The sequence below is a fragment of the Sparassis crispa genome (assembly GCF_003851025.1).
Source record: "Sparassis crispa DNA, contig_000006F, whole genome shotgun sequence".
NCBI lineage: Eukaryota > Fungi > Basidiomycota > Agaricomycetes > Polyporales > Sparassidaceae > Sparassis > Sparassis crispa.
The window spans coordinates 251,728-279,024 of NW_020939753.1; the positions used below are offsets into that span (position 1 = coordinate 251,728).

At 54.1% G+C, this 27,297-nt stretch overlaps 14 protein-coding genes and 1 non-coding gene across 15 annotated transcripts; 9 read left to right on the forward strand and 6 right to left on the reverse strand.

Moving 5' to 3' along the window:
• Window positions 1–239: 239 nt before the first annotated feature.
• SCP_0700900 (V-type proton ATPase subunit d) lies at window positions 240–1,587 on the forward strand (the record flags this gene model as incomplete). The annotated part of the gene is made up of 5 exons (XM_027760021.1): window positions 240–260; window positions 323–422; window positions 481–652; window positions 707–885; window positions 944–1,587. The coding sequence occupies 5 exons, from the start codon at window positions 240–242 to the stop codon at window positions 1,585–1,587; spliced, it is 1,116 nt and encodes a 371-aa protein (XP_027615822.1).
• A 265-nt stretch (window positions 1,588–1,852) lies between these two features.
• Window positions 1,853–3,378, reverse strand: SCP_0700910 (Sec14 cytosolic factor; the record flags this gene model as incomplete). The annotated part of the gene is made up of 7 exons (XM_027760022.1): window positions 1,853–2,477; window positions 2,538–2,612; window positions 2,663–2,862; window positions 2,918–2,926; window positions 2,975–3,025; window positions 3,078–3,207; window positions 3,263–3,378. The coding sequence occupies 7 exons, from the start codon at window positions 3,376–3,378 to the stop codon at window positions 1,853–1,855; spliced, it is 1,206 nt and encodes a 401-aa protein (XP_027615823.1).
• An 854-nt stretch (window positions 3,379–4,232) lies between these two features.
• On the reverse strand, window positions 4,233–5,190 carry SCP_0700920 (hypothetical protein; the record flags this gene model as incomplete). The annotated part of the gene is made up of 3 exons (XM_027760023.1): window positions 4,233–4,325; window positions 4,429–4,537; window positions 4,616–5,190. 3 exons carry the CDS (start codon window positions 5,188–5,190, stop codon window positions 4,233–4,235), a joined length of 777 nt encoding a protein of 258 aa, XP_027615824.1.
• Window positions 5,191–5,982: 792 nt separating this feature from the next.
• SCP_0700930 (Sec14 cytosolic factor) lies at window positions 5,983–7,342 on the forward strand (the record flags this gene model as incomplete). The annotated part of the gene is made up of 7 exons (XM_027760024.1): window positions 5,983–6,098; window positions 6,155–6,284; window positions 6,368–6,418; window positions 6,481–6,489; window positions 6,552–6,751; window positions 6,803–6,877; window positions 6,949–7,342. The coding sequence occupies 7 exons, from the start codon at window positions 5,983–5,985 to the stop codon at window positions 7,340–7,342; spliced, it is 975 nt and encodes a 324-aa protein (XP_027615825.1).
• A 1,367-nt stretch (window positions 7,343–8,709) lies between these two features.
• SCP_0700940 (Cytochrome P450 52A3-B) lies at window positions 8,710–11,309 on the forward strand (the record flags this gene model as incomplete). Its single annotated transcript, XM_027760025.1, has 15 exons — window positions 8,710–9,043; window positions 9,102–9,172; window positions 9,224–9,290; window positions 9,343–9,415; window positions 9,481–9,843; window positions 9,899–10,038; window positions 10,093–10,148; window positions 10,203–10,359; window positions 10,461–10,500; window positions 10,560–10,634; window positions 10,692–10,755; window positions 10,805–10,886; window positions 10,943–10,968; window positions 11,026–11,205; window positions 11,262–11,309. 15 exons carry the CDS (start codon window positions 8,710–8,712, stop codon window positions 11,307–11,309), a joined length of 1,776 nt encoding a protein of 591 aa, XP_027615826.1.
• A 470-nt stretch (window positions 11,310–11,779) lies between these two features.
• On the reverse strand, window positions 11,780–12,482 carry SCP_0700950 (Putative 54S ribosomal protein L6; the record flags this gene model as incomplete). Its single annotated transcript, XM_027760026.1, has 2 exons — window positions 11,780–11,833; window positions 11,895–12,482. The coding sequence occupies 2 exons, from the start codon at window positions 12,480–12,482 to the stop codon at window positions 11,780–11,782; spliced, it is 642 nt and encodes a 213-aa protein (XP_027615827.1).
• Window positions 12,483–12,777: 295 nt separating this feature from the next.
• SCP_0700960 (2-oxoglutarate-Fe(II) type oxidoreductase) lies at window positions 12,778–14,314 on the forward strand (the record flags this gene model as incomplete). Its single annotated transcript, XM_027760027.1, has 9 exons — window positions 12,778–13,054; window positions 13,112–13,313; window positions 13,375–13,463; window positions 13,518–13,569; window positions 13,622–13,639; window positions 13,689–13,855; window positions 13,908–13,980; window positions 14,041–14,046; window positions 14,101–14,314. 9 exons carry the CDS (start codon window positions 12,778–12,780, stop codon window positions 14,312–14,314), a joined length of 1,098 nt encoding a protein of 365 aa, XP_027615828.1.
• A 200-nt stretch (window positions 14,315–14,514) lies between these two features.
• On the forward strand, window positions 14,515–16,205 carry SCP_0700970 (tRNA-aminoacylation cofactor arc1; the record flags this gene model as incomplete). Its single annotated transcript, XM_027760028.1, has 9 exons — window positions 14,515–14,688; window positions 14,752–14,847; window positions 14,904–15,360; window positions 15,416–15,453; window positions 15,510–15,611; window positions 15,671–15,727; window positions 15,787–15,889; window positions 15,952–16,011; window positions 16,081–16,205. 9 exons carry the CDS (start codon window positions 14,515–14,517, stop codon window positions 16,203–16,205), a joined length of 1,212 nt encoding a protein of 403 aa, XP_027615829.1.
• A 539-nt stretch (window positions 16,206–16,744) lies between these two features.
• On the forward strand, window positions 16,745–19,209 carry SCP_0700980 (Aorsin; the record flags this gene model as incomplete). Its single annotated transcript, XM_027760029.1, has 10 exons — window positions 16,745–17,407; window positions 17,472–17,586; window positions 17,648–17,755; window positions 17,814–17,942; window positions 17,998–18,111; window positions 18,165–18,280; window positions 18,345–18,533; window positions 18,586–18,770; window positions 18,838–18,985; window positions 19,045–19,209. The coding sequence occupies 10 exons, from the start codon at window positions 16,745–16,747 to the stop codon at window positions 19,207–19,209; spliced, it is 1,932 nt and encodes a 643-aa protein (XP_027615830.1).
• Window positions 19,210–19,624: 415 nt separating this feature from the next.
• Window positions 19,625–20,812, reverse strand: SCP_0700990 (hypothetical protein; the record flags this gene model as incomplete). The annotated part of the gene is made up of 5 exons (XM_027760030.1): window positions 19,625–19,702; window positions 19,757–19,811; window positions 19,863–20,441; window positions 20,498–20,535; window positions 20,588–20,812. The coding sequence occupies 5 exons, from the start codon at window positions 20,810–20,812 to the stop codon at window positions 19,625–19,627; spliced, it is 975 nt and encodes a 324-aa protein (XP_027615831.1).
• A 263-nt stretch (window positions 20,813–21,075) lies between these two features.
• SCP_0701000 (hypothetical protein) lies at window positions 21,076–22,041 on the forward strand (the record flags this gene model as incomplete). Its single annotated transcript, XM_027760031.1, has 3 exons — window positions 21,076–21,533; window positions 21,592–21,934; window positions 21,994–22,041. The coding sequence occupies 3 exons, from the start codon at window positions 21,076–21,078 to the stop codon at window positions 22,039–22,041; spliced, it is 849 nt and encodes a 282-aa protein (XP_027615832.1).
• A 1,580-nt stretch (window positions 22,042–23,621) lies between these two features.
• SCP_0701010 (hypothetical protein) lies at window positions 23,622–24,123 on the forward strand (the record flags this gene model as incomplete). Its single annotated transcript, XM_027760032.1, has 2 exons — window positions 23,622–23,951; window positions 24,010–24,123. The coding sequence occupies 2 exons, from the start codon at window positions 23,622–23,624 to the stop codon at window positions 24,121–24,123; spliced, it is 444 nt and encodes a 147-aa protein (XP_027615833.1).
• Window positions 24,124–24,639: 516 nt separating this feature from the next.
• On the reverse strand, window positions 24,640–26,008 carry SCP_0701020 (predicted protein; the record flags this gene model as incomplete). Its single annotated transcript, XM_027760033.1, has 5 exons — window positions 24,640–25,364; window positions 25,420–25,461; window positions 25,514–25,598; window positions 25,648–25,700; window positions 25,756–26,008. The coding sequence occupies 5 exons, from the start codon at window positions 26,006–26,008 to the stop codon at window positions 24,640–24,642; spliced, it is 1,158 nt and encodes a 385-aa protein (XP_027615834.1).
• A 330-nt stretch (window positions 26,009–26,338) lies between these two features.
• SCP_0701030 (Heat shock protein) lies at window positions 26,339–26,959 on the reverse strand (the record flags this gene model as incomplete). Its single annotated transcript, XM_027760034.1, has 2 exons — window positions 26,339–26,544; window positions 26,599–26,959. The coding sequence occupies 2 exons, from the start codon at window positions 26,957–26,959 to the stop codon at window positions 26,339–26,341; spliced, it is 567 nt and encodes a 188-aa protein (XP_027615835.1).
• A 237-nt stretch (window positions 26,960–27,196) lies between these two features.
• Window positions 27,197–27,278, forward strand: SCP_t0701040. Its single transcript is given in 2 exon segments — window positions 27,197–27,233; window positions 27,244–27,278. It is a non-coding gene; the product is annotated as a tRNA-Glu (tRNA).
• Window positions 27,279–27,297: the final 19 nt, after the last annotated feature.

Sequence of the window (27,297 nt, forward strand, 5' to 3'; positions counted from 1 at the left end):
GGCGAATATGAGTCCGATGCTCGACCGCCCTTGGAATCACGCCCAGCAATGCTCAGCCATGCTCGGGCTCAGCGAGAACGTGAAACTGCTCGGGACGCGGGACGGGACAGCTTTCGGATACATTGTACTTCTCAGCGGCTGTAGTTAATCAGTGTGGGAATTTAACCTCATGCCTGGCGGTAACTATAAGCGCCCAAGCATGAATACTGCGGCTTCAAGTTCAAGCACACCTGCTCGACATGGAGGCGTTATTCTTCAATGTGTGTTCATGTATTGCTCCATTGTACTCAAATACTCAACTCACCCAGCGCGGAACGTCTAGGTTGACAGTGGTTTCCTCGAGGGGATTGTTCGGGGCTACAAGGCGGGTCTGCTGACGCAGGCTCAGTACAACAACCTCACCCAATGCGAGACCATCGAAGGCGAGTCGTAGTATGTCGAGGATAGCCTAGGAGATGCTCACTTGGCATGCACTGCAAGATTTCCGAACACAGCTGTCGTCGACTGACTATGGCAACTTTCTCGCAAACGAGCAGCTCCCGATTTCCACCTCCACCATTGCCGACAAGGCTACGCAGCTGCTTGTCGACCAATTCAACTTCCTCCGCAGCAACGCAGTCGAGCCACTCGTGAAATTCTTTGACTACATAACGTGGGTGCTTTGTGTCCATGCTGGTTGGAGTGCCTATTTTTAACGGGTTCGCAGGTACGGGTACATGATTGACAATGTTATTCTGCTCATCACTGGCACATTGCATGGCCGCAACACGTCAGAGCTCCTGGAGCGGTGTCACCCATTAGGAGTATTCGAGACACTACCCGCTCTTTGTGTCGCTACCAATGTAGAAGAGCTATACCGCATCGTGATGGTGGAGGCCCCACTAGGTATGCTTATCCGCCCCTCTTTCCTCCCGCACTAGCGCTTTATGAACGCTCGCCGTAGCACCATACTTCCGTGAATGCGTAACCGTGAACGACTTGGACGACCTGAACATCGAGATCATCCGGAACACGCTGTACAAGGCGTACCTGGAGGACTTTGACGCGTTCTGCGCGACGCTGGGCGGGCCAACGGCAGAGGTTATGCACCGCATCCTCGCGTTCGAGGCAGACCGGCGCGCTATCAACATCACGATCAACTCGTTCGGGACGGGGCTCTCTAAGGAGAGCCGCGCGAAGCTTTTTCCAACGACCGGGAACCTCTTCCCGGGGGGCAACAACGCTCTCGCGCGCGCGGACGATGTTGAGCAGGTGCGCGCGGCGTGCGAGGGTGTTGCGGAGTACCGCGCGTTCTTCGACGCCGGTGCCGGGCGCCCGAACGGCGCGGGCGTGTACGGCGAGAGCACCGCGAACCTGCTCGGGGAGTTCAACGAGGGCGACTCGGGCGCCGCGGCTGAGCTCGAGGACCGCTTCTTCGCGCACGAGGTGTACCTCAACAAGCTCGCGTTCCTGCAGCAGTTCCAGTACGGCGTGTTTTACAGCTATCTGAAGCTGAAGGAGCAAGAGATCAGGAGCTTGACGTGGATTGCGGAGTGCATTGCGCAGGATGCGAGGGATAGGATACAGGACTTCATACCTACGTTCTGAGTGATGTTTTATTTATGTCGTTTGCAATTGTGCTCATGCCATGGACGGTCGGTGCAAACTTCCACCACTAGGCGCATGCAATGCAACATAAATGACGGGTATTGAGGAAAACATGTATAGTACAGACAACGGGACACTCAATACGCGAAATAATACTACGGGAAACTGATACAGATGCTAGTGGGGTAGTCGGACACAAATCTACTGGAGACAGCGCAGAAATAGCAACAGAGCGAGACACATCCAATCTCGAGGGAACGTCCACTCACGCAGCATTTTTCAGCTCCGTCTCTGGAAGCTCGCTATACACCTCCGCAATGGACTCCTCGGGTGACTTCTTCCTGCGTACCTCGCCCGCGCCGTCGAGTGTTAAGTCCCGCAATCTTCCACTGGTCTCTTCCCCGTCATCTGGGGTAGATGGCATCGACGAGCTCGAGGGCGTGCTCTCCTCCGCCTCCAGGTCTGTATCCGCTGCAGGCTCAGCGATGCTCCTCTCCACATCTCCCTCTGCGTCCATCACTTCGCTCTCCTTGCCATATGCGTCCGACAACCCCCTGTCCTCCGCTTTCTCCGGCTGAGACGCCGGGGCGAGCTCCATGCCCTCCACTAGCTCGCCCTCGCCTCTCAGCCACCGCTCGCGCCGCTCCCTGCGCCCGTCCGTCCATGGGCCCGCGTTACTTTTGCTGCACCCACCCGCCTCAACACAAGTGCAAGTGCCGCCGAGGGACTCGGGCAGGTTCTCTGCGTCGATCTGCGCGAGGAGCACGGATTCGTAATCGGACCCGAGGATGTCGACCTTGGCGACGGTCTCCTTTGCGAGCCATGGCTTGATGAACGCCCATATCGTCGTGAAGGACGTGGGCGCGTTCACGATCGCAAGCTGCGCCATGCTGCGTAGAGGGGCGCTTGAATCAGTGTGCGCGTAATTGAATGTAGGAGGGGAAGCGTACGTCTCTGGGAAGTAGTCTTGCGACATCTGGAACGAGTCGTGGGCGAGGTTCTTCATCTGCCAGAACTGGCTAATACTGTCTGCGCGTCAGCTTCGCACGGCGGATATTTGGGCGCGTAAACGCACCCGAAACCTTTCAGATCGACGATGACGAATGTGCCGTCGATATTGCGCCCTGCGGCCTTGGTGGAGGCGGGGAGGACCTCTCGGGTGAGCGCGTCGGCGTTAACGACAATCGTCTTCCAGAAGCCCTGCGGTGATATGTGCCGGTACAGCTCTGGCATGTTGATCCCGCCGAAGTGGTGAATGTTCACAGGGCGGCCTTTCTGTGCTGCAGATCAGTCGTCGCACGTTGTGATACGCCGGGTAGAGGGAGCGGACCTTGTCTGTCTGAAATGGCGTAAGTAAACAGTGTAAAGAGGGGAAGAGGATCCGGACCTTATGGAACCACAGAGGCCAGCACTTGAACACCTCATCCCGCTCTGGGTACTGCAAAAATGTGATGTTAGTCCGAAGCCCAGAAGAAGTTGCACGGACGCACATCGAAGGGATCGATCTGCCGGTACAGCTCGTCGATGCCTATGCCCTCTACGGTATTCCTCCAGTTCTGGCAGTTCCTCCACATCGTCGTCGCCTGCTCGAGATCATACTTGCGGGCACGTAAGAAGCGCCTATCCGCACGCTCAGGACGTCGATCTCGTAAAGCATAACCGATCGAAAGCTCACGATAAGGTGTTATCATCTGTGCCGATGGTGTCTCCGTTGCGGAGGAGATCCTGCTCGGTGAGCTGCTCGCGGAAAAGCTGGAGGATGGCGTCTCTGTCGTCGGCGCCCGCGGCCATGTTACGCTTGTATCTGCGGGGAAGGGTGAGTGACGGAATGACGGGCAACGTCCGGCGGGAGATGTGCTGTAAAGTGGGTATGAAGATGGTGGAGTAAATGATGGCCGGGGAGGTGTATAAACGGCTGCCTGTCTCTCCGCCTCATCGTGTTTTCAGTCATCATCGGTGACCTCGCCGTGGTGACTGACAGCAACCCCTAACCATATTTCCGCCAGACATGGTAATCCGACTTCCAAACTTGGCCACTCCGCCACGGAATTGTCTCCCATCGTCGGGCACGTCGTGGAAACGCTGACAAGACTCGGTGGAGCAGGCGGGGGTTTTCATGGCTCCACCGACTAGTAAATCTTACCAAGAGCATGACTAGGTGAACACGCTATTACTTATAACGCGTAATACATCGATCACCTCACTCAGATGGTGCCTATGCAGTGAACGGGCGATTCACATGCTACTTGATTTGAATTGGCCTCGTAGATGCTGAGTCGGGAATGTCAGGTGCGAATATCGGGTCGATGAGTGAAAAAGGATGACGAGGATGACGAGGATGAAAACCCTAACCCTAACAACATTCTTCCGAAGATACTCCGAAGTGCCGGTTAGACCTTCAGTGAACAGTGAACAACACAAGATCACGGTGGGCGACGTGCGCGATATATGTCAAACCCTAGTAATACATCTCCTAATACTACAACCTGTTCTCGAGCACAAACCAAGATTTCCCACCGATATATCGGTACAGCATCCGCTCCAATCTCCAGGAGATCATATCCAGACAATTGCATCTGCCCGAACAACGCCCACGATAGCATGCGTACAGTTTGAACAAGCGCGACGAAGCCATGCATCGGGCTCTACCAGATGTAAGGTATGAGCTTCGAAGGGACCTTGCGTTTGTAGGCAACGTAATCGGGTCCTGCTTCGGGATCCAACTCGCGCAGTCTCTCCTGATCAAGCAATATCGGTTAGACACAGCGGTATAACGAAGACAGAACGACGCTTTCTCAGGAGATGGGGTGGGCCATGGGCCAAGCAACGTAAAATACGCACTTCAGGAGATATTTTCATAACCATCGCCCCCGCGGTGATGAAGGCTGCGGCCAGGGGAAACAATGACCAAAACATGATGATATGCAAGAACTGCTGTACAATCACAGCACTGGGAAGAGAAACACGTCCGTCAGCGGGGGGTATATAACGCGACAAAGGGGTCAGATCGGTCAGGGGCTGGGCGTACCTGTACATGGGATGGCGCACGACACTGAACGGGCCTGTCTCCACCGTCTTGGGCTTCTCACGCACGCCGATATGGTGCACCTGCGTCCCGAGATGGGTGAAAGCGCTGTTCAGACACCATGCACAAACTACGCTCAATCCGCAGGCGGCGAGCCGGAGGGTGTCCGCACGCGGGTCGTCAGGGAGCGCGCACTCGCTCCACCACGCCCACTGCGGCTGGTGCAGACAAGCCTGGAGCGAGCCGACGAGGTAGACGAGGGTCGGCATGAAGAACGAGACGGTGTGGATCGGCATCAGGGCTTTCTCGAGCGGCGTCAACTTGGACGGCTTTACTGGCAAAGACTTGTTGAGCTGCAGGCTTCGCCTCATACCACGCTGGATAATTAGAAGCGGCACGAGGAGGGTTGACAGCCAGACGAGGAGATCAATCCAGCGAATGTGTGTGGTGCCAGGGTGGCCAGCAAGCGTTGCATAGGTGTCATTAGAGCTTGTAAACAGAATGTCGGGGAAGGGTGCCATGTTTGCTGGTGTAGTCGTGCTGCGACGTCGGCTCCGTATCCATCTTATAGCGCTCATAGATAGGGGACAGGAGCTCAGGCTGGACCCTAACAGCTTGGTAAAGGTACGCCCTATTGGATCAGGAGGAGCAGCTGAGCTGAGCTGCGGAATGCTTCCGCTTGCAATTGATCTAGTGCGCGCACAGGTGACAGTGTACGAGGATGGATTAATCGCATCAACATATTTGAAAGGCACCCAAGCATCTCACAGGCAAATCGTTGCATTGTGCCGCTACGATTCCGGTAAGATGGAGCATGATGGCCTACAACTTCAAGTTCGCCAATTTTCTGGGGGAGCTGCAGAATCGGACACTCGATGACCAAGTGAGCTCCGAAATCACAAATATGTCGTAACTGACTTGGATATTTCTTGTGTGAGAGTGTCCAGAAATCTACCAGCATGGACACCAGAACAGCCAGAGAACAAGTATTTTCAACACTTGGTTAGTAGGTCGAATCGCTGTCAAAGCCGCGGCGGCGGCGGTACTTCAGCTTTTGTGACCGTGACAGTGTGCCGAGTGCTTGCCGGCGGTGCTGGATTCGGACGCTATATTCAACGCCGATGATCTATCTGTGTTTGCAATCTTGGTCCGATCAATCCTAGCTCTGCGCAAGTTTACAACCGTGCTCGTCGTCAGAGAACGTGACCGCTGTTCCTCGTTGAACGTGTATTTCTCACGACGTCGCGGTTATGAATGTTTGTAGATTCATTTGCCAAGTCGCGTCCTGCCACGGTTGCCAGGCGCGTGAAGCGGTGGTTGCTCCCTTCCTTCGCTCTTTCTGCTCTGTCGCCCAGTTATATCCTTGAAATATGCCTTCCAGCCAGCAAGAGAGCGACGCGATTCTCGTACAGTTTCGTGAACAGCTCGTGCAGGAAGATTTACTGCACGAAGGCGACACCATCGGCACCGACGATGGTACCCTTCTGTACGTTTATTTGTCTAATAGCACACGTGTAGAAATTCACATATACATTCCCCCAGGCGTTTTCTCGTCGCCCGTGACTTTGATTTGAAGCAGGCGCTCGCGATGTGGCAGAATTGTGTACAATGGCGTAAGGCAGTAGGCGGTGTAGGCATTGACGAGCTCTACCGGCGCATGGACCGATTGGATGTATGCCTTCGACCTTATCCTTTTGCCACTCTCCAAACATTGACAGTGCCTGGATGCTCTTGCTTTTCGTACTTTGTGGCTAGTACCCGGAGCGGGACCATGTTTTGCAGTACTGGCCAAGTAGTTTCCATAAGGTTGGCCCAGTTCCTCTTCATTTGCAACTACTGCTCGTGGCGCAGTTGACCATTTTTTCTAGACGGATAAGGTCTCACTCACTTAGTTCGACCTTGCCGCGGTCATTGACTTCACGTATGTCTACCGCAATAGAAAGGACGCCCGCTGAATTTTCAATACTACGGCGGAATCAACATGCCGGAGCTCTACAAAGGTATCTCACCCGAGCGCCTCTGGGAATACGTTGTGGTGTCAGCGGAATCTCTGCCCCGCGAGTGTATTCCTATTGCGGAACGTGTCTCAGGCACCCCAAACCTCGGTCACCATTGTATTGTTGACCTCAAGGATTTTGGGTAAGCGCGGTCTTCTTTGTAACTGAGGCGTCCGTGCTAACGTATCTCCAGGCTTTCTCAGTTTTGGCAGATGAAGAATTTCTGCCGCGACGGGTTCGCGATGACACAGAATTACTACCCAGAGCTGTATGTGTATCATCTCTCTCAACCAATATTTTCTTGTCCGAGCGTCTGATACTATGGACTCATTCCTATAGCATGTCGAAACTCTCCGTCGTCAATGCGCCCACGTCGTTCACGTTCATCTGGTCGCTCGTGAAGCCGTGGCTCTCCCCCGTGACACAGTCCAAGGTCGAGATTCTCGGCGCGAATTTCCGTGAGGTGCTCCTGGAGCAGATACCCGCGGAAAATCTGCCGGAGCGGCTTGGCGGCACGTGTACGTGCAAAAGCCTTGGCGGATGCATGACGAGCAACGCGGGCGCGTGGCTGGAGGGATGGAAAGAGCGCAGGGCGCTGCTGCAGGGTGAGAAACACCTCAAGGAAGACTCAAGTTTTGCAGAGGGAGAAATGGACGATAAGGCTACATATACGGTGGATGTCGCGCCGTTGGCAGCCCCTGAGGCTGGTGGGGGAATGATGCTTCCAGCGTGAGGATATTCGTCTTCGGACGAAAGACATGGTGTAGATCGGTGTACTAGGTTGCATTGATCTCTATTCGACATTCAACCGTTACTAGTATTGAATTCTTGAATATCTCCTATTTCTACCAGTGTTAATGGATAATTTATAGCTAGGCCAATTGAGATCTCCAGCGCGAAGAAGAAATCCGTTTCGGTCTGCGCGAGGTACTTAGAAGGAGTTCGGAGATGCAGATCTTGATCGCCAAAGGATCGCGGCGGCTCGTACCACGCCAGCGCCGTCGGCCACTAGTCTCGGACTGTATCTGCGTTTGACTTATTTTCTGCTTTAAGGTGCTTACGCTAAGGGAGGGTACGCGCTGGCAGACTGGATGTCCATGATATCGTTAGGGCCCGTTCGGTATCCAAACATTTGCGTCACGCAAACGTTTGCGTTCATTTCACGCATCCGTCCAAACAGATGCACATAACGGGCCGATCTTGCCGCTGTCACGCCCCATTTCCGGGCAACCGTGTTGGGCACCGGGAATCGCTGCTCGTCGTGCGTCTGCCTTTGCTCGTCGTTGCCCCCGATGAGCAGGTGGATTTAGATGTTTTGATTCAATGATAGAATACGTAGAATACAACATTCCTTTTTCAATTGCTGCTGTATTCTATGTACTGATGGGTGCCACACGACAGCGCTCTCAGATGCTCATGCTCGTCGCCGTCGTTGAGGGCGGTGAGGCGGGAATTTCGGCGGCAGGGGATAACCCAACCCATCAGTCACAGACAGTCACAATCTCGGGTTGGCCGGAACTTTCGGGAATTTCCGGCTTCTGGGTGTTTGCGTTGCAAAAGCGTTTGCGTGACACAAATGTTTCGATGCCGAACGGGCCCTTATGGATCATATCATTGGCTGTCTCGGGACTACGAGCTCTGACTGGGTGGGTGCACCGACTTGCATTCAAGTTCTGATTACAACTTCCATATCCAAGGAAGTATGCAGCTTCTGGACGCCCACAGAGCCGCGAGATCTTTTTGACGTTATGGATATCTATTGACGCCGGGAGACCAAGCATACGCTGACGATGTTTTGTACGGCAGTTATCCACATGCAAGCCGCATCGTTTATTCAGGCGTACGGTGATTTTGCCTCAAAATGAACGAGTTTCGTCCGGCGATTGCATGAGTGCCATTCCCGGACCTTCTTCTCCCACACACTCGACATCACTTCGCGCTTGCGAGATCACAGGATATCAAGAGATTGCAGGAAGCGCGAGGAGCCCTGGAGAGTCCTGCGGATCCTTAATCTTACCCCCAACGAAGTTGGCCATAGTAAAGCAGCTTAAGGCAGCTGTCTGAACTGTGTTCGACCAGTGTACTCTACATCCGAATGGCATGCCGACACCCATCCAGGAAACGTTTACTCCCGGTGTGGTTTACCTTGTGGGGGTCATCTCACGCCTGTTGTCACCACCATGCGCAACCTACACCGTGCTCGGCTTTCTGCAGGGCTTGCTTGGGCTACAGATCACCAAATGGATTTTAATCCTGAGCTGCACCTCGTCGCTCCCGGCTCTCGCCTTCGCCCGTTCCCTCTGGAGGCATTTCCGCGAAGAGCGGGAAATCCGTGCACTGGGCGCTGTGCGCGTTCCCGCCTTACGAGGTCGTTGGCCAGGAAATGTGGACTTCATCCTTCGCAGAGTCAAGACCGCGCGCGACGGCTATCCTCGTAAGCGTTATCGGCTGTCAAACTCACATTAATCGCCATGAACACTCTACTTCTGTAGTTGAGGAGCTTCAGGAGTTTACGCAGCAGGTTGGCAAGATTTTCAGTATCAATATCATGGGTGAACAAAGAGTCTGTAGACAGCCAAGAATGTCACTCGGTTATGGTTGACTTTCTTCCTAGATTGTGACCTCCGATCCAACTCATATCAAGACTATCCTGGCCACCGAATTCAACAACTGGGAGAAGGGTATGTCTTCTGGATATTAGTCGTCATGTTGGCAGTTCTGAACACCGCACAGGTGCGGTAACTAGGCGTCAGAACATGTCCGTCTTCGGCACGGGTGTGTTCAACGCAGACGGGGAAATGTGGAAGCGAGTACCTTTCACCCCTCTGGTTAAACACCTCGAGCACCTTTCTGACGCTGCTCTATATGTAGGTTTCATCGCTCCATGACTCGCCCATACTTTAACCGGGATCGCATCACGGATTTTGAGACTTTTGGGCGGCATGCCGACGAGGCGATATCTGCTGCACGCGCTCGCGCCCTCTGTGGTGCAGCGATCGACTTCCAGGACCTCGTCTCTCGCTTCACGCTTGACTCCGCGACGGATTTTCTTCTCGGTTCGTGCGTGCACTCGCTGTATGCTGTCATTCCACCAGTGCACGGCGCCCCCGCGCATATCTCGCACGCTGCGGACGCGTTTGCGAATGCACTCATGAATGTGCAACATGGTCTCGCACAGCGCAGTCGAATGAGTCCAATTTGGCCACTCTTTGAGATTTTTGGCGATAGGACCAGGTACATCGGCGCGTTATGCGTCGCCCTATGTTATACTCAATATCTGGTGCTGCAGAAAGGACATGCAGACCATACGGGAGTTCGCTGACCCGATTATTCGGGAAGCGTTGCGGAGGAAAAAGGACCTAAAGGATTCCAAGGACATTGAAGCACCCCATCACACCCTGCTAGATGAGCTCACGGATGTTACCGATGGTACTTATTTTCTAATTCGCCTCCACGACCCGTCTGACCAGCTTGAATCGGCAGACTTGAGAGTAATTTCCGACGAGACATTCAATATCCTCCTCGCTGGTCGCGATACTGTACGCGCACCTCACTTGGCTCTCATCCACTGGTTAACAGCCCGACACACGCAGACCGCGGGCACACTTACGTTCATGACGTACCTCCTCGCAGAGCACCCGCCCGTCCTTCAGCGCCTCAGGGCAGAGATTCTCGCGCAGGTTGGTCCGACCCGTTATCCGGATTTCGATGACATGCGCGAGATGAAGTATCTACGAGCGGTCATCAACGGTGTGTATTAGGATCCCTCAGTACCTTCCATTCCGCGCCGACGACTATTTCCCACGGCTTCTGACCATAACGTCCCTCGGCGCTCTCTATTCGCGGATTAGAAACACTGAGGATCTTCCCTTCGGTGCCTGCGAACGCAAGGTACGCTCTTCATGGGCGTATCGCGGGATGGGCTGATGGGTGAGTTCCGTGCGGCGCAGGTCGCCCATTAAGTCGACGACGCTGCCGCCGCTGGAGCCTGGCGGAAAGCCGTTCTATATTCCGAAGGGCACTAGGTAAGCAATGACGCATATGGTGAAGCAACCGTGCGCTCACACGTAGTCTATACTCAGAGGAATGTACATCGTGATGAACATGCACAAGGACAAGGACCTATGGGGCCCTGACGCAGATGAGGTGTGCTGCAACACACGGTGCTTTATGTTTTGTTCTAACGGACGCACAGTTCGATCCTGACCGATTTTTGGACGACCGGCTTACAAAGTACCTCGTCCCGAATCCCTTCATCTTCCTGCCTTTCAATGCAGGTATGATTTCACCGACCATCTCATTCTCTCACTTGAATCCAAACACTGGCCCCCAGGGCCGCGAATCTGCCTAGGCCAGCAGGTGAGCAGTCGTGCATATGCCTTTTTCACATATATTGAGTGGACGATTATTCCCTAGTTCGCATACAACGAGATGTCCTTCTTCATGGTGCGCCTGCTGCAGGCGTTTGACCACATCGAGCTAGCTCCCGACGCGCAGCCCACCGAGTCACGCCCTCCGGCTTCCTGGGCGACAAGCACGGGCCGCAAGGCGGTTGAGAAGATTCGCCCGAAGTCCGAGTTGACTATGTATGTGCAGGTATGTGTATACTGCCCTGACACGATGTACACTAGCTGAGCGGTGTCGTGCTGCAGGGTGGCTTGTGGCTTCGGTTCGGGGAGGCGGCTTGCGAGCTCTCCTAGTTTCTTGAAGTGATGGTTGCGAAGATTTCTTGGACAAGGGATGTCATTGCTAGGTATCGTCGGACCCGGATTTGCTTTATGTTTTTAAGAACGTCTTTCTTGTATGTATGCCCCTTACGCCAGGACACCTTCTACAAAGTTTGATGTAATGTGCTGGCGGCAAGTCTTGGAACTCCAAGAGCTTCGTGTCACAGACTGGCAAGGGCGGGGTTGTGACCGAGTCAATTGACTCTGGGAGGCAGGCAAGCGGTGTAGAAGAAGTGTGCAGTACCACACGACAGGACTACCTTTGCAAGTGTAGTAAGTTACGCTACATCAAGATACCGCATACGGTGGTTTCCTAATCTTGTTCCACATTATTTCCCCATTGTCCAGCCTGCTACGATGATGCATCTCGAAATGCACGGCGAGGAAATCGTGGTGCAGTATATAGCACGCGGCGGAAGTAGTTATGAAGCACGGCTGCAGCACTACTTCTTTTTCATGGTCTTGAGCCGCACCCGCTCAGTTCCAACGTAGATTCCCTGCGACAAAGCTCGGATGAGAAACACGCCCCGGCCATGGTTTCAGTGACAGTGAACGCACCTTGCCCTTGTAGGGCTCTGGTGGTCTCCATCTCTTCACTTGTGCTGCGAATTTTCCCAACAGCTGCTTGTCCGTGCAGTAGAGCGAGATCTTCGTTGGCGCAGGCACCTCTGCCTTGATATTGGGTGGCACAGACACATACACAGAGTGGGAGAATCCGACCTTCATGGCGATCCGCTGTCCGCTACGACCCTCGCCGGGACCGCGGGGGTCGGGTTCGAGGGCGGCACGGTACCCGACGCCGACGAGGTAGAGCATGACGCTAAAACCGGAGGTCATGCCCTCGATGGCATTCGCGATGAGGGTGCGCGTGGTGCCCCACATCTGGCGCTGCTTCTTTTCCGAGCCGTCCTCTACGGCGACGGAGAGAGTGTCTGGTGCGGGGAAGGTGAACCGCATGTAGGGCATAGTAGGTACGGAGGTGGTGCCTAGCGGACCGGTGACATCGACGGCGGTGGGGGTCGGGGTGAGGGTGACGGTGGGGGGAAAGCGGATGGGTTGCCTGCCGATGTTGGAGATCAGGCCGTGTGCGGAAGCGGAGGAGGAGAAGAGGCGGACAGCAGGGACTACCCGCGGCCGCAGAACCATGGCTGAGCTTGGCTGAGGCGTTTCTCGCAGCTCGACGTGACGCGCTCAGCGAGTGACGCGACGCGTGACGGAGTCGCCGTCGCGTGACTCGAGCCAGAAACAGGTTCGTCCGAGTCTGCTATGTAAACTTGAATTTTATCTGATGTTTCCCTTTGCAGCATTTGACACGCGCGTCCACTCAAGCTTCCACTTGCGGACTTGTTAGCGTGAGGTAACGGCTCGCGGACCTGATCAGGATCGTGCTCCGAGCGCAGCAACATATAGCCGCCAGTTCCTCTGTGGAGTCCACGTTGCCATGTCTTCGTTCGCCCCCAGAGATTATCCCAAGCTGAGTACGCTGCCGATCATAAGTCTCGCACCGTATCTCAGCCCGCACGATGGGAAGGGACGTATCTCCACGGCGGCAGCTCTGCACGCTGCATGTCTGCAATACGGCTTCTTTTACCTCGATATCTCCGCATACGTCAGTCCCGAAGAGCCAGAGGAGCTCACCAGGCTAGCCCAGGAGTTCTTCATGCTACCACAGAAGGAGAAGGAGAAGATCGCGTTGAAGTACCAAGATGGGGCGCGAGGTAAGTGCCGCTCTGTCTACGACTGCAGCGTTCGAGGATCCATCACTGTCAGTGCAGGATATGCGAGGCTTGCGGAGAATGTGACGAATGGAAAAGCGGACAACCATGAAGGGATCGATTTATTACGACCCGTCGAGCATCCCGACAAGACGAGACCGCTGTGGGGCGAGAACCAGTGGCCATCTATTCCTGGTTTCAGAGAGAAATACGAAGTGTGGATCGAGAAGATGAAGCACCTCGGGTTGATTGTCATGCAGGCGTACGTCTATGTCTCATCGACTGTCGTCATTAACCACGACTGACCGTGTCCTGTCTATCAGAATGGCAGACGGCTTGGGCCTGACAGCCGAAGAGTGGGCTGAGTTGAGGTCTCAGGTGGACGATTCATTTTATGTTATGCGCATAATAGGTTCGCATCAGCATATTTACTTTCTCTCTGGAATTTATCGCGATGTAAGTCCAGGATATCCCCCACTTCCGACTAATTACGATGGATTCTCCTGCGGGGCACATAAGTAAGCGTACCGGTATTATCCCTGTGGGATATCTGACGTATCTTATGCGCAGAGACTATGGATGCCTGACGCGAGTTGCACTCCTCTGAGATTATACCTTGTCTCACGTCAATCTGTAGATTTCTTTACGCGGATCCCACCCGCGGCGCCCTGCAGGTATATCTGAGACAAAAAGGTTTGCTCATCAAAGAGTCCAACAATATTCGTGCAGAAGAGCACATCGAGGACGGGATGTGGATCAATGCCGATCCTATGCCCGGCTGCATGGTATGCAACTTAGGTGAAAGTGAGTACTCCGGTTATCGCAATAAAGAAGTCTTCCAAACGTTGTCCTTCAGTGTGGGAGGTCTGGAGCAACGGGCTGTACAAGAGCACCTTGCATCGAGTCCTGCACACAAGTCCAAATTATCGGTGGGTGAACCATCAATGTTTTCCCGGGTTGCACTAATAATAATCGCTGCAATCTTACAGCGTATCGTACGTATTTTACATGCTACTAGAACGAGCCGAGAACGCTAACCATTGGCGCAGTATTCCGTTCTTTTTCGAACCCAACTTTGACGCGGTGGTCAAACCGCTCCCGGCGGCACTGCGCCTACAGGAGGGCACCAGCACTCCCGCCAGTGCGCAAAAGGCGCGCGCAAATGTACAGAAGATCTACGAACCGGTTGTATATGGAGATTTCTTGAAGAGAAAGGTCGAGAACAACTTCACGACGAGCGTACAGGATGGGGACGAGGATTAGAACAGTACTCCTGTAGTGTATGTCTGTGTCGTCGTAGTATGGAATAGACTGCATGGATATTTTCTCCAGACGGCTGCTGCGTGTAAATTTTTCAAAATGACGCTGAATCGATTGCGCGCTGCACGTGCCAAGGTCGATATGCTATGATGACCTCCCTGCAGGGATTGACTCGACGGCTCGTAGATATCCTAAGGAGGCCCATGTCATCCCAAGCCGCCATCGCAAAGCTGCACGCTCCGTTGGGCAAGCTCGTCGCCGGGGCCGCCGAGCACGGCAGCCCGGACTACGGCAAGTCGGAGAAGGAGCAGGCGGAAGTGGTAGAGTGGATCGAGAAGGTCGCGCAGGGCGACGTTGTGAAACCGGAAAATCTTAAGGTGAATGGCACGCTTGCATGGGTGTCCTCCGAGAGTCGCAGCTGATTTCGAAACTTTCACCAGCATTTAGATGCGAAGCTCACGCCGCGCACGTATCTCGTGAGCAATTATTTCACAGTTGCAGACGCGGCGCTATACGGTGCGCTGCACCCAGTCTTTGTACGTTTTGTGGTTCTGAATTTCATGAAGTGGTGCTGATTGTGAGGCGCGAACAGTCCCAGCTCCAACCGGCTCAGTACTACTCCCACCCTGCGGTGACGCGCTACTTTGACCATGTCCAATCCCTCCCGTCCGTTCGCAAGGCTGCAGAAGCACTCGCTCCAGCGTTCTCCGTTGTGACCTTTGATCTCGACAATGCTCCCAAGGCCGAGCGAAAGCCTGACCCACCCAAGGAGAAGAAGAAAGCGCAACCCGCCGTGACAGAGGCGAAGGCAGGAAAGCCTGAGAAGGCGAAGGAGACCCCCGCCGTCGCGAAGGTGAATGTTGCAGAACCTACTGCTAGCGAGAACTCTGGCAAGGCCTCAAAAAAGGAGAAGAAAGAGAAGAAGACGTCGGATGCCGCTGATGCAGGTAAGAGTAAGGGTGCGGGTGGTAGTAAGGCTGCTGCTGAGGAGGGATCGGGAGAGCCTGTGCCCTCTATGATTGATCTCCGAGTAGGTCATATCGTTCACGGTATGACACTTTTTTTTCTCGACACGTGGAGGCCGATTACTTACCGATCCTGCAGTCGAGAAACACCCTGACGCAGATGGCCTGTATGTCGAGGTATGTTCCCTTGAGTCGGCATTTGGTCGTGGACCGTATGTCAACCAGATTGCTAGCAAATCGACTTTGGCGAGGAGACTGGTCCTCGAACGGTAGTATCAGGACTGGTCAAATACATTCCAATCGAGCAGATGCAAGACAAATATCTTGTTGGTGTCGTGAGTAGATCCAGTTCGCACTCATCCACTAGGTTAAAGGTGACGCAATGTTACTTCAGTGTAACCTGAAGCCAGCGAGTATGCGTGGCATCAAAAGTTTTGCCATGGTCCTCGCGGTGAGCAGCATCGTTCACTTATTTACGACAGTCACTGATGTCTACGTCTGAACACGCAGGCAACGTCGAAAGATGGCAAGGACGGAGGCGTCGAGCTCATCGAGCCACCACCGAACTCGAAACCTGGTGAACGGGTGTATTTCGAGGGTTCAGAGCTTGAGAGTGAGTCAACCGGTAGCGCGTTACCTTTTCGGACGGATTTGAATGATGTCCCTGCTATCCAGGTGCGACACCGCTGTCTCAATTGAACCCGAAGAAGAAGATCTTTGAGACCATCCAGCCCGGTACGTCATCCTATCACAGGCGCCCAACTATCGGATGTGTGTAGCTGACACGAGGATCTCTAACCTCAGGGTTTATCACACTCGAGACAAGGGAGGCAGCTTGGGTGGACCCCGCCACCAAGAGTGTGCACAAAATCCGGACAAAAGATGGAACATGCCTTGCGCCGACATTTGTTGGTGCGTCGTTGTCATAGATCTATCACATGTTGGTCCAGAACAATATAATGAGTATCTCTTACGTGGAGAAAGAGCTTCCATCAGTCCACTTGTCTTGAGCACCCCCCTGAGGCCTGAGGCCTTGTCCAAGAGAGCCCGACGAAACAGTTGATTGAGATCCATTGCCATGCATGGGGATTACTCGCCGTGCCAAGGATGTGTTCGGACTTCATCCGCCAAGATTGACGTGGAATAGGTACGTAGAAACAGCGATCACCGCGCAATCGCAGCATTTCTGCTCCTTCTCTAAGTCTCGAATGGCCCAGGTAAGAGAAAGATGACTCCATTCTGACAGCTTATCGAGCGCATCAGAGCTCATGAGACAACCACTCCCGAGGTTGTCTGATACCTTCTTCTTGACCTTCCTTTTCTGGCTGCTCACATGTGTGCTCCATTCGCGCGCACGATCACGAATGCAGCCTCACAACTCTGGGTCACACGCAACAGAAGAGCATCCTGAGATGCATAATAATCCCTCATAAGATGAATCTTGTTTTGGTGCGCGTCGTTCTCCAGGATGTTGGTCACCCCCCGCCTTCTCGCACAGGCTTCGTGTCTATTCGCAGTAGGCACCTCTGCTTTAGCTCCTCGAGTTGTTCACGAGTCTCGTCGCTATCTCCCTTCCGGTTGGACACCCGTCCGCCGAGCTGAGCCAAGTATTGTTCTTCCCTTGCGCATCGGTCTCGTGCAGCAGAACCTCGCTGACATCGAGACCTACCTTCTCGATGTGTCGCATCCTGACTCGCCCAACTATGGCGAACAATGGAGCCCTGCCAAGGTTGCCTCGATGTTTCGCCCTTCCAGCGAGTCCGTCGACGCCGTCCACGGATGGCTCGTCGAGAGCGGGGTGGACGCGCCTAGGGTCCGCCTCAGCGCAGGCAGCGGGTGGATCCAAGTTAACGTGACGATTGAAGAGGCAGAACACCTTCTGAGCACCGAGTACTACGTGTACGAGTACGGTTCTGGTGAAGGCGTGGAGCACATTGCTTGTGAGGGAATGTACCACTTGCCAGAGGACGTCTCAAAGCACGTAGACTTCATTACGCCAACTCTGCATTTTGACGCCAAGCCGAAGAGGAACCCGGAGCTCAAGAAGAGGATTTCTGCACGGCAGGTCAACGCCAACGTCAGCATCGCGAATATCAGTTCGATCTACCCCAAGACTACTGGGACAGCCAAAGTCAGTTCTCCCAGTGCTGTCCGAATTTATATACTTCAAATAACTCTCATGCCTTTTTGTCTAGAGCGTATTCAACAACGTCAACTATTGTGACGAGCAGATTATACCGGACTGCCTTCGTGCTCTTTATAACTTCATTTACGAGCCCACCGTCGCTGACAACAATTCGATCGGGATTGGTGAACAATCCTACTGTCTTTGCGAAGGTGATAGTGTGCTAATGTAATTTTTTTCTGGAAGTCGAGTATACGCCAAACGTCTATGTTCCAAGCGACCTCGATGAGTTCTTTGACGAGTTCTCTGTGAGCCAGGTTGGCGAACGACCGATCTTGTACAGTATTGATGGTGGTGAGTGTTCCATGTGCTCTTGTCGAGAACAACTCGCCTAAGCGTGTTATTCTATCAGGCTACCTGCAAACAGTGTATACGGGCTTCTACTTCAATGGCGAGTCGAATCTTGACTTGCAGTACGCCATGGGACTCCTGGGTCCTGAACAGTCCGTCAATCTCTACCAGACCGGAGATATGGTTGAGGGTATGTACCGAGCGTGGCTTAGCTATTTGATTACCACACGACTGTGATTTTCTAGGGGCTTCATTCAACAACTTTCTCGATGCCCTCGATGGCTCATACTGCACATTTGAGGGTGGAGGCAACCTTGACTACGACGCAGAATACCCTGATCCATATGGCGGGTACCAAGGTAAAGGAGCTACCTCCCCATGCCGAATGATCCTCGAGTATCCTATTTCGCAGGACCGGAGGCTTGCGGGACCATCCCCAAGAGCTATGTCATCACGACGTCGTACGGGTACAGCGAGGCGCAGTTGACGCCGGCGTACGTGGAACGCCAGTGCGCCGAGTATGCAAAGGTGCGCATCTCCTGTCATCTTCTCTACTCGTTGGGCGCTGAGCTACGCTCCCCCCTTCCCCCAGCTCGGTCTCATGGGAATAACTGTCCTCTACTCTTCCGGAGACGATGGTGTCGGGAACGCCGGACTATGTCTCACGGACGATGGCGAGCTATCCTACAACCCGTATGCGACACGGTTCAACCCCAGTTTCCCCGGCGGGTGCCCGTACATCACGAGTGTCGGCGCAACGCAGATTGTTCCTGGAAACACTGCATGTCATTCCTCCCTTATTATAAGTTCTTGTTCTCAAGCTTTGCGCGCAGGTATACCAACCGGAGGAGGCATGTGAGACCGTGATCTACTCCGGCGGGGGTTTCTCCAACGTCTTCCCGCTGCCCAAGTACCAAGAGAAAGCCGTGAAGAACTACCTGAACAAGTATCCGCCCGGGTACCCCGCAGACACGTACAACTGCACGTCCCGTGCGTTCCCAGACCTCTCTGCGAACGGGTGCGTCTCTCGAGTCATTGTCGACTCCCTGGAACTTGGTGACATGCTAATGCGGCTGCTGAAACAGTGCGAACTACCTGGTCGTCGTACAGGGCGAGTACTACATGGTGTACGGCACCTCCGCATCTTCGCCCGTCACCGCCGCGATCCTTACCGCGATCAACGACGCGCGCTTCGCCGTCGGGAAGAAGTCGATCGGGTTCATCAACCCCGCCGTACGTCCCTTCGTTCGTCCCAATATACGAATTTTCTGGCTGATTGGTGCGTCTCGAAGATCTACACGGAACCCTTCATGCAGGCGTTCAACGACATCGTCGCCGGGTCCAACCCCGGGTGTGGCACGGAGGGCTTCTATGCGCAGCCGGGCTGGGACCCCGTTACCGGTGTGGGCACGCCCAACTTTGTGAAATTGCTCGAGCTGTGGTTACTGCTACCGTGAAGCAGAGACACTTCAAGCGAGTAATGGTATTGCTACGAACGAACGATGAACTGCCCCTGGACGCTGTGCCATACTCCCACTTGACAGTGATACTTAGATGAGGCTGCTCGCGCGGACGTTTGTAAGTCGAGACTGAACTATACTGCAAACGCGAGTAGTATAGTGCAGCGTTAACTAGGTGAGCAGGTGCGCGTGGTATAGAAGTACGATATTACTGGAAATTACATGACACATTCTTCCTGGCACACTGGTGGCGTGCATGGTTTATACAATAAACGAGAAAACTCGAGAGCAAGCGAATCTGTATTGGCAAAAATTCGTGGAAAGCAACGATGTCATATGAGACAGTATTTGCGCGGAGGCCAGGGGATTCACATACCAGCAGAAAGACAACAAGAGGAAGAAAAAAATACAGTCACTCCTCCGCAACGACCACGACAGGCTTTCTCTGCTCTGACTGCTCTTGCGGAGACGGCTTGGTGCCGCTTGGATACTGAGCGAAGACATCAGGACGCGAATACGATGTCTCAATTAAAACTATACGCACCCCTCGTAGACGGAGCTTGTTCTGCTTGTCATTCCGCATCAGGTTGTTCAGTCCACTATCACAGTATGATCAGCGTGGGACGTCTATACGGCCTTCAGCGACTCACTCGCGCAGGGTCGTCATGCTCATATCAACCTCACTGTCGCCAAACACCGCAGAGCGGAGGGTCTCCTTCGGGTTCGACGCCATATAACCTAGGGCCCATGCCGGAATCACATACGAGACGGAGATGGCGCCGTCTTTGCCTGTCGCGTCCTCCTCCGAGCTGAAGAAGAACGTGACAACAGGGTTGTCCCGGCTGTACCGCCCATCGGCGTCGCGGTGGTCCTTCGTGTACTTCTCGCGAGCGTCCGCAGCCGCTTTCTGCGTGCGCGCAGGGGCGCCTGCGAGGGGCACGCGCACGGACTTGGAGACATGCAGCACGACCTGGGCCTTCTCCGCGCTCTCTCGTGCGCCGCTCATCATGCGCTCAACGTAAGATGCGAGGTCCGCAGCTTTGGTGTCGCATTGGATGTTGACGACGAAGCGCGCTGCGTTGGAGGTGTCGGTGATGAGCTCGAGCGTCAGGATAGACATCATCCAGAGGTATTCGACGATCTTGGGAACGGCGAGGGCGCGTTCGGCGAGCTTGAGCGTGAGGTCTTTCGGTGGGCCTTCGCCGCATTCGGCCTTGTGTCTGGCGCGCCTGTGAAAACAACTAATGCAGTGAAGAAACGCGACTATATATACAACGCGACCCACCAGTCGACTTTTTGACAAACCTGGGAGCAATATCTGGCCTGCAGACGCGAATATGAGAACTTCACACTCAACGCGTCAAAGTCAAAGTACCTGCTTGCACCTGGAACACAACTTGAGCTCGTTGCGCGGTAAAACTTTCCCGCAATCCGCGTCGCAGGGAACTAGAATATTGTTGAGGTTCTCCTTGCGCTCCTCGCGCGTAGGCATGCTCCGCTCATGCGCGGCGCGTATTGAAGGGTCTACAACTCGGATAAAAGGAGGCAGAATGCTCCCCTCATGGTTCTCCTCACCGGGAGTGACTGGCACTGTGCTCATCTTGTCCTTACAATGAAAGTAGAGTAAGTGTCGCTTGACTGTCACGGTCAAGTCACGCTTGTGTACGCGTCGGTGGCTGAAAGTGCGGACCCTGAGCACCCTTCTTTACTGCCGCCCGCTGATACTCACTCGGACTCGGACTTTCCACCATTCACCCGCAGCATAGAGCCTCGATGAGCGCGATGATGAACTCGAAATTCTACCACTAGATGTTCTAGTGTGCACCAGTCTAACTCCTCGCCTTGTTTTCACATTTGTGCACTATGCTTGAAGGCGCAGCGTTTGCCAGATTCTTCAGCTGGCTGCTGATCCAACTCACTATATCCTTCGTCCTCGTCCTCCAAGTCCGTCTTGAACAGCTTGCAGACTCCACATGGCCCTCAAAGCCCTTCTCTCTCCGACCCCTCGAGCGCTGCCTTCTCATGCTATCCTTCTATCTCCCACCTGTCCTCTACCTCGTCGGCTCCTTGATGAATGATGCAAGGCCTCCCTCGTGGGCGTGGTGGCGCGTCTGTGCGCCGCCCGATTATCTACTCGGTGCAGCGAGCGTCGCTGTGCTCAAGGTCTTTGCCCAGCTCGCAACTGCGTGGTGCTGGTCGTTCCTGTTTTCCGCCTTTAAACAGCTGCAGCCGCAGATTTTGCAGATGTATGTAGGGCGTGGGTCGGTATCCGGTACTGCTGAGACGGGTCCGTATGATCGCATGCGCCATCCGATATACTGGTCCGTCATACGAGTACTCGTTTATGGGGACGCGATCTCACTGTTGTGCATTCCACAGCGGGATGCTCGTCCAACAGCTCGTCTTCGCGGTACTGTGCTGGACCTACATCCCGCTTGCTGCCCTGCCTGTCACGGCGGGCGTGTTCATGCTGAAGATCCCCCGGGAGGTCCTCGCTCCCATGCTTATACTAGGAAACATTAACTCTATCGATACGTTCCCAGGAGCACATGCACGAAGTGGACCCAACGGCTGGAGTCGAGTATATCGTGTACAAGAACAAGGTGCATACCCGGCTCATTCCCGGTATCTGGTAGTTCCGGGGCTGCTGGTTCACTGCGCGCGCACTCATAAGCAAGATCTCAAAGTGAGACATGCTTCTGATAACGGGTGTTCAACGATGGTAAGCTTTCCGATCTTTTGGCCCGGATGATTGACAAGGTGGTTTATTGACTCTATCAGCACGCCAGGCGGATGACTCCACAGGCCGCACAGCCGGAATTATCATAATCATGCAATGCTGACGTACCGAAGTGCAGCGCTTGGATTGAATGTATTTGTAGACTGTTGTCTTCGGAGCAGCCGACTCCGCTGATCCCAAGGTCGCCGCTCATACGACGAATTGTGGATACTCGCTCAAGAAAGGCTGAGATTTCACGGTTTTTAAGAATTCTGTCAACTTTTGGAATATCTACCCGTTGCTTCTCGAGGAAATATGTGAAAAGTCCCTCGTTGACTTGGACTCCAACCATGATATTAAATTTAGAGCCCCTCAGCTCTATCTTCATAGGTTTTTGGGAGGGGGAGAAATATGTAAGTTGTCCGTGAGTTCATCTACCTGTTCTCGACAACAGGGTCTCGCACAGCATAGGGAGGCGGCCAGGGTGCTAAGCTGGAAACTCTGCTCAGGATCAGCGAAGCTTCGACACCATCTGTGACTCAGGCCCTCTCATTAGGGGCGTCTCCGTGCGTAGCCACCTTTCCTTGCATTCAGTAGACTGAAATCAACATACAGTATATGCTGTCGTCTCCATGACGTGTCAGACTCGACCCTCTGGAACACAGTATACCGGTCATGCCAAGTGAATTCTCTGATCGCATCATCGATCGCACGACCAGGCAACGCTATTCGCCTGTAAGCTCACATACCGCCCACAGCTGCCCAGAACGCGCTACGACCTGTTCTACACGGTTGAGCTCCGCACTCTGAAGTAGCTGGAATCCTTTGGGCAACTCTTTGAAATTCCCGCACTCCAGGTCGATACACTGGTCAGAGGACGGCCCTTCTCGGACGGCAGGCTGGCAGGTACTAGCCGCTTCCCCTCCAGGTGCGCGAGGAAGCTTGCAAGAACAGAGCGTATTCAAATAGGCCACTACTTCAGCTTGTCCTGCGCACCACCGTTCCGAATGAGCTTACTTTCGGAGTTCACGAGTATCACACCGCTCGAAATCAACCGGATTCGGTTCACGTCGTTCGTCGAGTGTGGCTGCCTCTCGTTCTCATTGCCCAACCTCACTTGCCACCTGTTGAAGTGAGCCAAGCTCGGCTTCACTCCGGTTACTTTCTCGCGATTTGGCTCTCGCTTCAAGCTTTTATCCGTGTGTCTTGACTTAGACCAGCTGGAAGAACGGATTGATATATTCCTAATAATACGAGCAAGTTCCCCATTCATTGAGGAAGACTTGGAGAGCGTAGCCGATTGACTGTATCGTGGTTGGGTCCCTCTAGACTCACTTCAGTTTGAAGTCGAAACTGACTTCGATGTCAAGTTATATCGCACGGAACGGCTGGTGAGTCTGCGGATTCCCACGTTTGCACCTACCAGTGAATCAGACAGAACAGTATTTGAACCTAGAGCGGAATGAGAACCTCAGGTCGTTGGTATGATATTGACTATGCACAGCTAAACTCCCCTTCGGGCATGCGACACCTTCACCGTTGCAATTACTCAGGATCTTACATAGTCCGAGCCTGGCGATCCCCGATCCAAGTCACCAGTCTTCGTAGCGACAACACATAAATACCCGAATTCAGCATCGTTATCCCCTCGCTACATTGAGCACGCTCCCCACATACCCAATACCCAACAATGCCGGTCTATTACATTTACCACGACGAATCTGCCTTCACCTCCGCACAGAAGCAAAGTATCGCCAACGGCATCGCAGATGCACACGTCGCCGCGACGGACGCGCCGCGCTTCTTCGTGAAGGTTGCCTTCGTCGGCCGCGCGCACGGCGATCTGTTCAGCAACGGCGCCGCCGCGCCGGACATGGTCCAGGTCGTGGGCAACATCCGCGCGGGCCGCGACTCGGCGCACAGGTACAAGCTGCTCACCCTGCTTGACGATGTGATCGTCCGGAATGCGGGGGGGAAGAAGTTCTTGGTCGAGGTGACGTTGATGGAGCGGCCTGCGGAGGTGCGGAGCATCTTCTATCACTATTGTCATTTGCTTGTTCTGAAGATGTTCCCGTCAGAATGTGTTGCTGGAGGGCATGAGGGAACCCGAAGTTGGATCAGCAGAAGAGGATCGTTGCAGAGACCTCGGGCATGTCCCGGAGGATATGAAATATACGAACTTACGCAGATAGTGAAGACGAGGTTGATATAGAGGACCCGCTCGATCCCATTGACCTCGTCACTCGTATTTCTTCTAGCGAGCGGACGGTTTCCGGGGATTGGCAAGAGAAGGTATCTCGGGATGCATTTAGGGTCAATTGCATCATAAGCAAGATGCGGAGATACTTGGGGCTTCGGATTGCACCCCATACCTTCAGTAAGGTTCGGAGGCGGCCCATAGGTGAAGCTTTGAAGCACTACGATCGTGAATACTTACCATACAGCGGGGTAATTTGACGTGCAGGTGCTTTCAGCCCTACAACAGCTAGACAGAAATCGCAAGCTGCCAATTTTTTTGCGTGAGATTACGACGACGTGTAGATGTAAATCCTTAACGGTACAGAATCTGCAGAAACCATTGTTAAGACACCAGTCCAAGGGGTGCGAGACCAAGACTTACACGCATGCTATGAACACAGGGTGTTAGGGTGGGGATCACTCTAAAGAGTACAAGTGAATGAACATATTCCAGGCGGAGTGTATGCAGATTATCGGGCAGGAGGACGCTGAGCAGAGTAGATCGTTCTGCCAGGGTTGCCCGCCATCCCACCCCTTCCGAACAGTACCCGCCGATCTTCGAGGTACCCGCTCGCAGGACCAGTGTACTGCCCAGGCGACCATCGCCCGTCGGGGTGCGCTAGACGTGGGTCCGCCATGTCAGACGCGTGTGCGGGTTGAGGCGCCGGGGGTGGGGTCATGGGCATGCCTGCCCACCCCGCATATTCCGCGGTCAAGCCGTGTGCATGGTTGCGGTTAGGCGAGGTCCCGTTTTGAGGTACTGCTCTCCCATTAGGGGGAGCGGAATACGCCTGCGGCGACTCGTCCTGTGAGATTCTCAACGGGCGCGTCCGCACTCTGCTTGGCCGCCCACTCGCGCTCGCACTCGCACCCGCGCCTACGCTTCCTGCCTCGCTCTCTCCATCCTCGCCGCCCTGCCCAGGTAAGCTCCACCGGCCCTTGCTGTCGCGCTGCCGCTTCGTCCCGCTCGCAGTGGCGGTCCCGTTTGTTTTCTCCTTGCCGTTCGTTTGGCGGATCCTGGGAGCCCTGGGCTTTGAGCCGCCTGGGTGCGAAATGGTAGGTCCAGAGGGGATGAAGGTGGTCGGGAGAGGGACAGGGGTGACTGAGATTGCGGGGTTGTCTTCGAGGATTTCCTTCTCCTTTGCGGCTCTAAGTTGCATCGCCTCGGAGAGGGGGATTGGCGTCGGTATCGTATCTGTAGACCAGCGTTGGAGAATAAGGACGAAATGGGTGGGTGAACGGGGCGTTACCTTGTAGGAACATAAATTCAGGGCGTTGTGACGTTGCAAATGCTTGGAATCATTCGTCCGTGAATGCGTTGCAAGAGTGAGTAGTAGGACTCACCAACGTCGTGGTAGTTCACCACGGAGCGCCTCTCAGAACTAGCTTCGTGATACCCTGCCCCCGCAAGCCGCTTTATGAACTCTTCCTGAGGAGGTGTAAGAATAGACTACTCCAGCACAGTAAAGCAGGCTCACAGTGGCGACAGAAAGCATGAACATGGCCTCTTTTGACATATGCCCACCACTTCCTAACCGCGAAAACCACCCGTGAGCATGCACCCCAAGATGAATGCCAGGACATACCGTCCGCATGCATAATGCTCTCCACACGCTCCGTAGGTATGAGACTGTGCCCAGGTACCCGCTCCCCGCTCTTCCTGCCTATGGTACACGACCGGTTCGAGGATACGCTCCCATTCGCGAGGGGAATATCCTCCTCCTCGTCAAGGTCAGAGTCCAGTTGATCCACTTCCTCATCCTCTGAGTAGACATCCATGTCGGCATCGTCAGAGCTGGGTGGTCCTTGTCCGGGGATGCTGGCAATTCCTACAGCCATTTAGTGCAGAGATCCAAGAGAAGTCCCTTTGTCACGGATGATCTGGAGACAATGTTTTGTTGTGTGGCGGCAGTGACACACAGCGGTAAATCGACAAGCTGGCAAGAACGTCGACCGCGTGGTACAGCAACAACCACCGAAGACGTGGGAAGAGAACCTTACACAGAGTAGGACAACCATAATGATATGTTCAATTACTGATGCGGCCTCGACGTACGCTAAACTACGCACGTAGGTTCGTACAAAGACATCGAGGTAGTAAAATACAATTGGTGAATGTCCGTGGAATGTGAGAATTACAATATGCTATGTGAACGCCGATGCAACGCTTCACTGAATAGGGATCTGCACACTGCTGACGTCCTCCGTCGCCCGCGGTACGGTCACGGTAAGGACACCGTCAACTAACTTCGCGGAAACTTTGGTAGGGTCGATCTGGCGTGGCAGAAAGACTGTGCGAGCGAATGACGTGCTCCCTGTGAAAGAACGTTCAACAGAAAGCTTATTCTGGTCTGGCCGTGGTGCAACTCCTTTCTCTGCGAGTATAGAGTATGAGCATTCCGATGAATCATGGGTAACAAGCCACGTACCATCAGTCGTTTCCAAGTCGATGCCCTCTGTGCCCGAATGGGGCCCCGCCCCCGACGCAGTCTCCGGGGTGGTAGACTCAGAGCGACGGATGATCTTGCCCTCGATGATGACACTCCGTCCACCTTCGCCGATACGGACCTCGACGTTTTCCTTCTTCACCCCTGGCAGCTCCGCCTCAAGCACGTAGTTGTCTCCCTCCTCCGTAACGTCCACAGCGGGTACAACGGCGGTTGATTGCAGGAATGGATCTTCAAACAGGGATCGGGGCATGCGCATGTATGCCGGAGAGCGACCGAGAGGCTCCTCCAACATGTGGAAGAAAGGGCGCATTTCGCGGAAGAAGAGACGAGCGATAGACATGGTCCCCGACGAGACGATTGAGAGAGGATAATTGCAGTCCCTAATCGTGGTCGGGCACGGGTTTATAGCAAGAAAGGGTCTCCATCCAGAAGAAGCAAGAGCGCTCTAGAGAGTGCTCGACGCAAAGATCACTTCGTCACTAGTGCACCCCGCCCGCGTCATCCGTTGCCGAATGACCCAGAAACATCCGATGCAATCTATCATAGCAAATATTTGATACACCACATGCATTCACTATCGGATATGGTGTAAAGGCTAACATTACCGCCTCTCAATGAGCCGTCCGCGGTAGCTCGGGGTTCGATTCCCCGTATCCGAAGAAATACTCTGCGATGAGG